Here is a 12,965-nt window from a genome sequence, read left to right as displayed (position 1 = left end):
TGATACTCCCTAAAGTTGTCATTAAGGCTCTGACACTGGGAAGACAAATAATTTGTATTGTGTTTTATTTTTCATTGCCAATTGTCAGGATATTTAGGAAGACACCCAAATAGATGTCTATAAACACTCTACTTTCTAGAAATGTACCAATAATCATACCGTGATTTTTTTTTGAGAGTGCTATCTCTCACACACCAACTAGATACTAATGTAGTAATTGGCACATCCTAGTATACTATTTTAAAAATCCTCAAACTTTGAAAAAAAATAGGCAGAAAAATTTCAGATATCCCATGCAGCAATATCTTCACCAATGTATGTCCTAGGACAAGGGAAATAAAGGAAAAATAAACAAATGGGACTATATCAAAATAAAAAGCTTCTGCACAGCTAAAGAAACCATCACCAAAATGAAAAGGGGACCGTACGTTTGGGAGAACATATTTGCCAATGATATATTGGACAAGGGTTTGATCTCCAAAGTATATAAAGCACTCATATGACTCAACACCAGGAAGACAAACAATGCAATTAAAAAATGGGCAAAGGACCTGAACAGACCCTTCTCAAAGGAGGACATACAGATGGCCCATAAACATGAAAAGATGCTCAGCATCACTAGCCATCAGAGAGATGCAGATTGAAACCACAATGAGATACCACCTCACACCTGTCAAAATGGCCATCATAACCAAATCAACAAACAACAAGTGCTGATGAGGTTGTGGAGAAAAGGGAACCCTTGTACACTATTGGTCAGAATGCAGACTGGTGCAGCCACTGTGGAAAACAGTATGGAATTTCCTCAAAAAACTAAAAATGGAACTGAATTTTTATCCAGCAATTCCACTGCTGGGATTATATCCTAAGAATCATAAAACACCAATTCAAAAGAACCTATGCACCCCAATGTTCACAGCAGCACAATTTACCATAGCAAAGTGCTCAAAGCAAACTTAAGTGCCCATCAGTAAATGAATGGATTAATAAACTGGTACATTTACACAATAGAATACTATGCAGCAGAAAGAAAGAAGGAGCCCCTACCCTCCATGACAGCATGGATAGATCTGGAGAGCAATATGCTAAGTGAAATAAGCCAGGTGGTAAAAGACAAATACTATATGATCTCACCTGTGAGTGGAATCTAATCAACAAAACAAACAAGCAAACAAAATATAACCAGAGACACTGAAATTAAGAACAAACTGACAGTAACTAGAGGGGAGGGGGGAATAATGGGGGAAAATGGGGGAAGGGTTGTCCAGGAACATGTATAAAGGACACATGGTCAATTATTCTTAGTATATTTTTATTAAAGTATAGTTGACATATATTATACTAGTTTCAGCTGTACAACATAGTGATTCTACATTGACATACCTTACCATGTGATCACCACAAGTCTAATGACCATCTGTCAACATATGAAGTTACTACATTTTTATTGACTGTATCCCCTGTGCCTTACCATAGCCATGACTTACTTATTTTATAACTGGGAATTCATGCCTAATTGTTTGCCTTCACTTTTTCACCCATCCTCCCACATCCTTCCTCTTTGGCAATCTGATCAAATACTATGTGACTTCATTTATAAGTGTCTTTCTCTGTCATTTAGTAATATCCTCTAGGTCCATTTATGTTGTTGCAAATGGAAAGATTATATTCTTTTTTATTGCTGAATCCTATTCCATTATATATACCACATCTTTATTTATTCATACATTGATAGACACCTGGGTGGCTTCCATATCTTGGCTACTGAAATAATGTTGCAGTTAACATAGGGATGCATATATCTTTTTGAATTAGTGCTTTCATTTTCTTCAGATAAGTATCCAGATGTGGAATTGTTGCATCATGTGTAGATCTGTTTTTTATTTTATTTATTGATTTTGGGGGGAGCCTCCATACTGTTTTTCATAGTGACTCTACCAATTTACAGCCCCATCTACAGTACATGAGGGTTTCTATTCCTCTGCATCCTCTCCATTGCTTGTTACTTCTTGACTTTTTGATCTAAGTGGTGTGAGGTGATATTTCATTATGATTTTGATTTCATTGCCTTGATGATTAGTGATGTTGGACAATTTCTCATATGCCTATCGGGCACCTGTATGTCTCCTTTGGAGAAATAACTATTTAGGTCTTCTGCCCATTTTTTAATTGGATATTTTTTTATGTTGATTGCCTGAGTTCTTTATATACAGGATATGGCAAAAGTAGGTTTACAATTGTCCTTGTGGAAAATAATACAATAACTAATAAATAGTAATATAAGAATAAATGCTGTATTTCTTGTACTCACAACTACACACCTACTTTTCCACACTCTGTATTTTGGGTATTAACCCCTTATTGGTCATGTCATTTGAAAATATATTCTCCCTATCAGTGGGTTGTTCTTTCATTTTGATTATGTTTCCTTTACTATGCAAAAGTTTTTAGTTTCATCTAGTCTATTTGTTTATTTTTACTTTAGTTGCCCATGCACAGGGAGACATATCCAAAAAGATATCACTGAAATAGAAGTCAAAGTTTACTGCCTAATGTTTTCTTTTAATTTTATGGATTCAGGTGTTGAATTTAGGCCTTTAATCCATTTTGAGTTTATTTTTGTATATGGTGTATAATGAACAAATTGAACTAGCAAGTGAAATAGAGACACACTTATAGATGGAGAGTAGATGACAGCTGAGGGTTTGGAGAGGTTAGAGGGTGGAGGGATTGAGCAAAATGGAAAAAGGACTCATGGATGTGAACAACAGTGTGGTGATTGTTGGGGGGATAGGGAATAAGGGAAATAAATGGTAATGAAAATTTAAAAATACAGTAAAGTTTTTTTTAAGTTTTAAAAAAGAAAGTGGCCCAAGTTTATTTTAATTTGCATGTATCTGTCCTTTTATTCCAATACCATTTATGAAAGACATTGTGTGTTCTTACTTGTCATCATAGTAGACTAATTGACCTTAGAAGCAAGGTCAATTCCTGGTTATTTCTGGGCTTTCTATTCATTCCATTGATCTATGTGTCTGCTTTTATGCTGAGTTTATAATGTTTTAGTTACTGTAGCTTTGTAGTATGATTTGAAATCAGAAAGCATGATTCCTTCAATTTTGTTCTTTTCACTAAAAATTGCATTGGCCTGTAATTTTTTTTGTAGTGTTTCTTTCAAGGTAATTTGTGCATCATGGAATAATTTTGGAAGGTTACCTTCCCCTTGAAATTTTTGGGATAGTTTAAGAAGTACAGGTATTAATTCTTCTTTAAATGTTTGATAGAATTCACCTTTGAAGCTGCCTGGTTCTGGACTTTTGACTGTTTGGAGTTGTTTGATTACTGATTCAGTTTAATTACTAGTAATCAATATGTACAGATTTTGTTTCTTCCTGGTTCATTCTTGGAAGAGTGTATGTTTCTAGAAATTTATCCATTTATTTCTTGATTGTCCAATTTGTTGTTATATGATTTTTAAAATATATTTCTGTGGTGTTAGTTATCACTTTACCACTTTCATTTCTGATTTTATTTACTTGGGCTCTCTCTCTTATTTCTTTGAGTATGGCCAAAATTTTATTGGGTTGACCAAAAAGTTTGTTTAGTTTTTTTTCTGTACAGTGGCTCTAGTAATGCTTAGTTGTCTTTTAGGGTTTTTTTTTTCTGTACAGTGGCTCTAGTAATGCTTAGTTGTCTTTAACTTCATTTGAAACAATTTTGTTAGATTTTATTGTGACAGCTGTCACATTAGTGTGCATTAAAAAAATCAAAATTGGTGAATTTTTGTGCAGCCATTTTTAACATTGAAGATGGAAGAAGATATGCGATATTTTTTGGCATACTATGCTTTATTATTTCAAGAAAGGTAAAAATGCAACTGAAATGTAAAAAGATTTGTGCCATGTATGGAGAAGGTGCTGTGACTGATTGAACATGTCAAAAATGGTTTGCAAAGTTTCTTGGTACTATTGACATTTTGGCCAAATAATTTTTTGCTGTGGAACTTTCTTATACATTGGAAGATGTTTAGCAGCACCCTTGGCCTCTGACCACTAGAAGTCAATAGCAGGAGATGGCTGACATACTCACAATATTCAAATCAATAAGGTTATTGGTGAAAATGAAAAAATATGCTTTTATTTTACAGGAAAAACTAAATGGACTTTTTGGCCAAACAATATTAATTGTGTTTATCTTTTCAAATGAACAGCTCTTAGTTTCATTGATCTTTTCTACTGTTAGTCTCTATTTCATGTATGTTTATTCTGATCTATATTATTTACCTCCTACTAACTTTGGGTTTCTTTGTTCTTATTCTAATTCCTTTAGGTGTATGTGTAGATTGTTTATTTGAACTTTGGCTTTGAGGAAGGCTTGTTATGTTATAGAATGCTCTCTTAGAACTGCTTTTGCTGCATTCCATTAGTTTTGTAGAGTTGTGTTTCCATTTTCATTTGTTTCAAGATACGTTTTGATTTTCTCTTTGATTTCTACTTCGACCTTTTGATTGTTTAGTAGTATATTCTTAAGTGTGCACGTGTCTGTGCTTTTCCATGATTTTTCTTGTAATTAATTTCAACTTTCATTTTGCTGTGACTGGAAAAGATACTTGATATGATTTTACTTTGTTAAATTTATTGAGACTTGTTTTATTACCTAATAAGTGATCTGTCCTGTAGACTGTTCCATGTGTACTAAAAAAGAATGTGTATTCTGCAGTTTTTGGAAGAAATGTTCTGTAAATATGTTTTAAGTCCATGTGATCTAATGTGTTATGGCCAATGTTTCCTTTTTAATTTTTTTTCTATTATTATCTACCCTTTTATATAAATGAGGTATTGTCCCCTACTATTATTGCATTACTCTCAATTTCTTTATATTTGTTAATATCTTCTTAATACATTTAAGTGCATCCATATTGGGTCCATAAATATTTACACATGTTTTTTATATTTAGAGTAATTATTTGTAGATATGTATTTATTGCAATTTTCTTAATTTTTTTGTAGTTTTCCTGTTTCTTTTTCTCTTGCTTTGTTTTGCTTTGCTTTGTTTTGTTTTGGTTTTGTATTATGGTATGCTGGTTTTACTTAGTGTTACTTTTGAGTTTCTTTCTCTTTATTTATTGTGTATGTTTTGTAAGTTTGGGTTTATGGTTACCATAAGGATGGTATATAGAGAAAAATGTGTATTTATATCTATCTATTTAGATATCTATTTATATTTAGAGAGATATCTAGATGTATGCACCCACACACAGAAACACACACACACATATAGCAGTCTATTTTAGGCTAATGGCATTTATGTTTGAAAGCACTTTGAAAATGCTACATTTTTACTCCCTCCTCCACACTTAAACATCATCTTTTTGTTCATTTTGTTTTGAGTGCCCCCTGTCTACTTATTGTATTTATATGTGAATTTGTACTTTAACCTCTATAGTGGCTTTTTAAGTGACTGACCACTGCTTTACAAATTTGCATTTACTTGTGAGGTTATTTTTTTATTTATATGTTTTTCTATATTTCTAGTTATTGCCCCTTTTCCCACTTAAAGAAAATTCTTTAACATTTATTGTAAGGTAGGTTTAGTGGTGATGAACTCTAGTGTGTGCTTTTCTGGAAAACATTCTCTCTTCTTCATTTTGGAATATTAACTTGTCAGGTGCCATACTCAAGGTTGTGGGTTTCTTTATTTCAGCAACTTAAATATATCCTGCCACTCCCTTCCGACTTGCAACGTTTCTACTGAGAAATCAGCTCATAACCTTATAGGGTTTCCCTTGTATGTGACTAGTTTTCTCTTTCTCTTGCTACCTTCAAGATTCTCTTTTTAAAAAAAAAAAATAAAATGTTAAATAAGTTGTTAAATCCAAAGAATACAAAAAGTTTAAAAATAAAAGTATACTTGCATGCCTTTAAAAAAATATTCTCTTTTTAATTACACTATGTCCTGGTGTGTATCTCTTTGGGTTCATGTTGTCTATAACTCTCTGTACCTCCCAAACCTGGAACCTGCTTCCTTCCCCAGTTTAGAAAAGTTTTTCGCCATTATTTCTTCAAGTAAGTATTCTTCTCATTTTTTCTCTTCTCCTCTGGAATCTCTAGAATGTGAATATTAATGTACATAATGTTGTCCCAGAAGTCCCTTAAACTATCCTCATATTTTAAATTCCTTTCTTCTTTTTACTTTTATGATTGGGTGACTTCCACTATTCTGTTATCCAGGCCACAAGTTTATTCTTCTGTACTATCTAATCTGCTGTTGGTTCCCTCTAGTGATTGTATTCTTCAACTCTTATTGGCTCTGTATGATATATTCTAAGTCTATTGATGTTCTCACTGAGTTTCTCTATTCTTCTCCCAAGTTTGGTGACCAGCCTTAAGAAAATTACCTCAAATTCTTTAGCAGGCAAATTACATATCTCCATTTCATTAGAAGTTTTTATTCTGAGATTTTTCTTGTTCTTAAATTTGGAACATAGTGCTTTGTCTTTTCATTTTTGTTTTACTTTCTGTGTTTGTGCCTATGTAGTAAATAAAACAGCTATCTCTTCCAATCTTGAAAAAGTAGACTTGAGTAGGAACAACCATTTTGTAGACAGTACATGCCGAGTGGTTTCAGCTGCCAAATGGAGGTTAAATGGGTATATGCGGTATACCATCTGGCTGGGATACAGCAAGCACTGACTGAGGTGGCCAGCACATGTTGTGGAGGCCTCATAGGGTGGCTAGAGCGCTCGGTCCAAGCTCCTGCCCACTCTATTGAGGTAGATGGGGAATGTGAACAATGATGCTCACAAACACCTCTGATTCCAGTTTCCCCATACGCTGAAAGTTCCTGAAGTTCTCCACCCATTTGATAGGCCCCTGGGGTCAGTAAATGAGTTTTGTTCATGTAGAGCCCAGGAGCCCTTTAAATCACTGTTTTATTGTTATACCCCAGAACAGGTGATAAGTTCTGGGCCATCTTCATCTTAATCCAATATACTTTCAATGAACTTAATGACTATTATGAATTTATGCCCCATAGTTCAAGTAAATCTAATAAACCTTACCATAAACTTGGTGACTCAAGTCTGTTCTGGCAAAGACAACATTTTTTAGAACATCTGAGGCACGATGCTGCTGAATTATAAAATTATATCATTAAGTTTGTCAATGAAGAAATATTAAAAGCTGTAGAGAATTTTTGTGAATTTATCTGAGCCAAAATGACAACAAATTGTCAGGAAACAAAATCTCAATGGATTGAGAAATGCTTTCAGAGAATATTAGTGTAACACCTTATGTTATACATTACAATCAAAAGAAGAGACATAGAGGATTACAAGAAATCCATTGGTGATAGGGTAGGGAGAAAGCAAAGTGGGGAAACCTCTGGGATTGTGTAAACAGTGAAATGATACACTTTCAAGCAGGTGGGTAGAGGAGAGTTAATAGTCAACAATTAACATATAACAATAACAATGAGTGTATTTGTGGTCTTCCCCTGGTATGATACCTGTGCTTCCAGGGGTCCAGATAAATGAAATTAGACATTCCAAAGGTATGTTGTTATAGGCACAATAAGACAACAGATAGGCTTAGTTAAGGTAGGGATTGACCTTTGTTAGGGTAAAATACTGGCCTAGGGTATGACTCCTGGCCATGAACTGCTTTCAGTTAGAAAGTTTTAAATTCAGACCCTCCTGTGTGGTTACTTTAGGTCTCTGAGTTTGTAAGGCCACCACACATGCCTCCTGTGAGTTGTCAGAGTTTGCACATGGCTCCTTTTCTTCCACAAGTTCCAATATTATTTTCTCCATTTTATTAAACAAACCTTCAGAAATTACCAAGAACCTTTATAATTATTTGTAATAATAATGTTTACAGATTCAACTTTAACAAAAGATAACAATTTAATGCTAATACTTTCATTTTCTTTATAGGCTTTGATGTTTGGTTTCAAAAATAGTAAACAATATTTACCCCCTTACTAGCTATTATGTGAAGGCTGTAAGAAAAAAGTTATTTGTTTGATTCTTAGAAAAGTCATAAGCAGCAATTGCCTGTAGGGGCAGGAAGTGAGATCCATATGTAATGCCTCTGTCAGCAAAGACTTTGTAGAAGAAGGTTTATAATAAATATTCACATCTGCTGCTTTGGACACTTTAATCCATCCTAAGGATCTTTGCTGTGTCAGGCTTTGTTCTGGATGAAGAAGCCCAGTAGTTATAAAGGTTTGCAAATAGGCTATATTTATCATGGTTAGCTTTACTTTTATAACTTTCCTGTGTTTCAGAGATTTTTCAGAACTATTCTTAGTATAAGTTGTGATTAAATATTTCACTGTGACTTTAACGGTAATATACAGAATTTTCATGACGGAATGGACAAATTCTAATTTCACAATGTATCACCTACTTAAAATGTGTCAAGAAGTCATTGTTGATAACAATTCTATCTGGATGTGGAAAATATAATTCAAAGTGCTTCTGATTAAATGCTAGCTCCCTCTATATGTATGTTATCATCTTAAGCAAGTTTCTTAGTTTTACCAAGTCTCTCTGCACCCATATAATGAACTTACTATTATTTTCTTTATTAGATTAGTATAAGGATTATATGAAATTACCCATGTTACATAACTAAATCTAGTATCTAGCATGTTAAAGGGTTTAATGAACTTTAAATGTTGGTGCTAAAATGATACCATATACCTTCTAAGTTGTATTAGACAATCTCATGAGTAGTACTACTGCTATATTTATTTACCTCACATACTGAACTTATGTGTAAACATAAGCTATTGTTTTTACTTAGCTCTAAATTTCCTGACAGTTTGCTACTGAACTTTTAAATAAATAAAAAATATTGGTTAGGATTGGATTGCTGATATGTTTTTCCCTTTAACAAAATTATTTACTCAAAAGTATATGGAATAAAAATTATGAGAACACTCAGTGTTACATTCAGTTCTCTTATATAACAAAAATTTAACAGAATTTTGAATTTTAAATTAGAGTAAAAAACCTTAGTCATCTTTAAAATGGAGGTATTTTCACCTCAACTCCAAAGAAATTTGCTGAGTTAATAAATGTCACAACTTTTAAAGCATCAATCTATGTTTATACTTGTAAGTAACAATTTAGGATAATCATAATTAAAATGTTAACCATAATACAAATTTGAAAATATAAAGTATGCCCTATATGTGTGTGTGTTTTAGCCATATGTACATTTGAAACCTGTGTTTTTAAACAATTTTTCACAAATAATTCACTTGAAAAAGAAAGCAGCTTTGCTTACTGCTTTCAATCTCATCTCCTCAAAATTATTTATTAATCCCAAATATAAGGAAGCTAGGAGAACTCTTGATGACCCTGCATATAAAGTAGGTAAACCATTAGGTTTTACTTTGTCATTTTAAATTTTTATAATCTAATCATTGACATGTCTTAATTTTGACTGGAATTACTTTCTACTCGGGAGTTGGTTCATATTTAATGACTGATATCTAATATACAATGAGCCTGTTGTATTAAAATGGAAACAAACTGTATATTACATTGCAGAGAACTTGAAATTAAACTTTGATATTATCTCTCTTCTCCCCTATCTCTCCTCTCTCTTCCCCTCTCTCTCCCTTTCAGGTCAATTATTAGCTCAGGCGAGTGACAGTGGGGTCATTCATTTGCTGGACCTTAAATCAGGGCAGATTCACAAGTTGATAGGCCATGAGGATGAAGTTCACGCAGTCGTGTTTTCTCAGGATACAGAGAGACTGTTCTCCGGAGGCTCTGAAGGCACTGTACGAATGTGGTCTTGATGGCCCTGGTATCCTACTGCAGAGGGCACTCCCTTAAGGCTTAAACATGCTTCATATAGTCCCAAACCAGTGACAACCTGGTCAAGTAGGCCAGCAGGTAACATTTACCATTTGCTTTAAAACATCCTTTGAACATGTATTTTAATGCTCATACTGTTACCAATAAAAAAAAAACTTTATTCTCATTTGTTTGTGCCTGGGTGTTTTTTCTTATTTTAACAAGATTTTAGAGACAGAGCATTTTTGCTAGGAGTTTGGAAGAAACAGCTTAACAATGACGCCTAATGACAGACTAGATGAATTACAGGAGATTGATTTTGAATGTTAGAGAACAAACTGCAGGAGAATGAGGCTACTTTTTTAAAAAATCAAATTCAAGCTGCAGGACGACTTAAAGTTTAACCATGTAGCACAGGGACAGTGTTTCTTCAACCAGAATCAATTAGAATGGCAGAGGATACATTTTACATATTATCTGACAACGATTATGCTTTATCTATAAATAATAATCAAAGACTGCAGCTGGTTTAAATACAAGGCTCTTCCGGAACTTTCACCTCTGCAGCCCATACAAGAATGCATTCAGTATAATTACAATGTTTTTTTAATGTTTAATTGTAAAATTTCAATGCAAATAAGTATCTCGCACGTAAAATGCGCCCCCCACCCCCGCCCCATACATGCATCAGCTGTATAAAGTGCGACTGCTTGGAGAACACTAGCCTGGTCTAAAGCAAGCAGCTCGGGATTTCGGCCGAGATGGGCTCAGAAGCCAGTTGGCGCTGTCCGTGGTGCTGAGGAATTCCCGGCTGCCGGCAGAATGAGCTCCAAATCAGCAGTCTGCAAACTGCTCTCAGTGATGCAGAAACCCAGCTAAAGTTGCTCCTTTCCTTCACGTCCACAGTTAGTATTTTCTGGTGTGTAAGAGGGGATTCAAGCAACATATTGTGGATGATGCTGATGTTATTGCCAGCAGAGCGGGCTTTAAGCTACAGCATGCTGTTGCTGTTTGTGATCCACAGAGCCTAGCCAAATCACCTCTACTGCCGTAGCAAACACTGTGTAAGTGAACTCATGTGTGGAAGAGGCGTAATCAGCCGGGAAATTTCATAGAAGGATCTGAGAAAACGCTAAAAATAAGTTCAACATGATTCTGCTACCGGGGTCTGGATTTCTACAGGACCAGCATTGCTTCTTGCACTGAATTTTGAAGACGGGTCCAAAGCATATTTCTTATGTGTGTCTGCTGTATTTCTCTCTGGAAGGGCGGGAGACTGCTTCTTGACTGTGGTTTGAAATGGGAGGTAGAGAAAATGGATTGCCTTTAATTCAAGCCTGAAAATGTATTCTTTGGATAATTAAAGAGGAACTGCTTTCCTAAAACATTCCTAATCTTTTAGTTCATATTGGTCTATGACCCCTATCACCACCATTAACCTCCAGAGTGATTAGGTAAGTATGTGTTATGACATGAGTTATATTTGTTTTCTCAAAGAAAAAAATGCAGTTGTTTTAAATCATATGTAGCAATGTGGGGAGGGGGGAAAGTTTGGCTCGAAAGTGATCTTCCATTTAGTAATGTTTACTTATTAAAAACCTTCATATAAACATTATGTTGGATTTCTCTAATGGTTTTTTCCTCCTAAATAGAGTCTTAAACTGCACTAGAGCAGCTCAATTATAAACTGGAATTTTAAAAATATAACCTAAGAACTTTGTTATATTAAATAGAAAATCTTGTTTTCTTCATGCAGATTTTAAATGTATTTCACATGATGAGTATGTTTAATGTTTATATAAAGTGGGTATTACACCCCTTTTTACCTCTTTAAGTTTACATTTGCCATAACCTGATATTAATGCCTACCTGTAGCTTGCAGAGAAATCATTTCTGTCTATGTCCTTTTGAAGCAGAATGATATGGGTATTTTCTATGGCTTATCTTGCACATATTGACAGGTGCTGCTGAAATACTATAAGGAAGCACACTAGCTTTTTTTCTTTCAAATAAACTTTCTTAATATGTGAGAGATGTATAAAATTCATGCCTTAATTAGTAAAAAATGCATATGCTTTTTCAGGAGCTTCTGCTATATTTGTAGCTTCTGTAGTAATTTAAGAGAAAAAATGCTTTGTCAAAGGGAGCTTCCAGCTTCTTAAGTAGAATTATAGGTTTGCATTTTTTTTGTTCTGTCATGACTCATTATTTTTGACATATTTAAAAAGAAATCTGTCTCAGTTGTCATTACCTACCCAAGAGGAATTCTAATATCAGAGAGCAGTTTTCTCTTGAAGGGAGGGCATGAATATACTACCTTACATTTTACTATTACTAGAATTTGCATATCTAAGTTAAAATGCAAATGTTATACTTCATAAAGTTTCCTAATGCCATCTTTATCTTATTTAAAAGTGTCATCTCTATGTTAGGCTGAAAATGCATGGTTTATCATTGCTCTTATTATAATCTGAAAATAAACAAATAAATTTCAGATCATAAATGATCTGAAAATGTCCTATATACAATTTTAGTGATATTTGGCATAAAGCCAAAAACATTTAAATAGACAAATGAATTATTAGACAACAGTTCTCTTTATCTATGAATCCCTAAGGTCAGTTTCCCCAGAGTTTTCATATGAGTTAGTCACTCTAAACATTTGTGTGAGAACCCACTGGCAACACTCCACACCAAGCACTACATGAAGTATACAAGAGTCAGTGCAACCACACTAACAAGGCATGTTTTCCATGAATGGCAACACCTCATTACTATTCTATGAAACCAATAAATAGTTTGACACTGGCATTTTTGTGGAAAATATCTTTGGCTTGTCAGAAGAGATGTATGTTTTCAGGACTGTTGAATGGTATTTATTATATATTGAAGTAATTCATTCGAGTAGTATTACTTGAATACTAGATTCAAGTTGTTGAAAAAAATTCTCATATACCTCTTTCTTGCCCACCAGAAGCTTACTCTCTGAGTAAAATAAAGGTGTGGACAATAATACAATACAAATAAATTTAAGTGCCAGGAGCTCTCTTGTATTGTATTATTTCTTATTTTAAATGTTCTATCTTCTTCACTATGGAATAGTTATGGTATTTTTCTTCTTAGCTAAATTTCAAAATTTAGATCTATGGTGACT

The 12,965-nt window shown here is 33.9% G+C and overlaps 2 protein-coding genes across 2 annotated transcripts in view; both read left to right on the top strand.

Annotated features, from left to right (window-relative positions):
* SPAG16 (sperm associated antigen 16) overlaps window positions 1-9,813 on the top strand; it is a 734,031-nt gene extending 724,218 nt beyond the window's left edge. Inside the window, exon 17 of the mRNA XM_045853989.1 lies at window positions 9,638-9,813. Within this exon, the coding sequence (XP_045709945.1) occupies window positions 9,638-9,813 (176 nt within the window). The remainder of the gene's footprint in view (window positions 1-9,637) is intronic.
* A 1,029-nt stretch (window positions 9,814-10,842) lies between these two features.
* Window positions 10,843-12,965, top strand: part of VWC2L (von Willebrand factor C domain containing 2 like) — a 148,139-nt gene continuing 146,016 nt past the window's right edge. The window contains exon 1 of the mRNA XM_045855022.1: window positions 10,843-11,265. The gene's annotated coding sequence lies outside the window, so the exon portion shown is untranslated. The remainder of the gene's footprint in view (window positions 11,266-12,965) is intronic.

The sequence above is a fragment of the Phyllostomus hastatus genome, unplaced genomic scaffold (assembly GCF_019186645.2).
Source record: "Phyllostomus hastatus isolate PE091 unplaced genomic scaffold, TTU_PhHast_1.1 phas_contig_137, whole genome shotgun sequence".
Taxonomy (NCBI): domain Eukaryota; kingdom Metazoa; phylum Chordata; class Mammalia; order Chiroptera; family Phyllostomidae; genus Phyllostomus; species Phyllostomus hastatus.
Note: the sequence above shows the minus strand (reverse complement) of the source record. Positions and strands in the feature narration are given on the sequence as shown.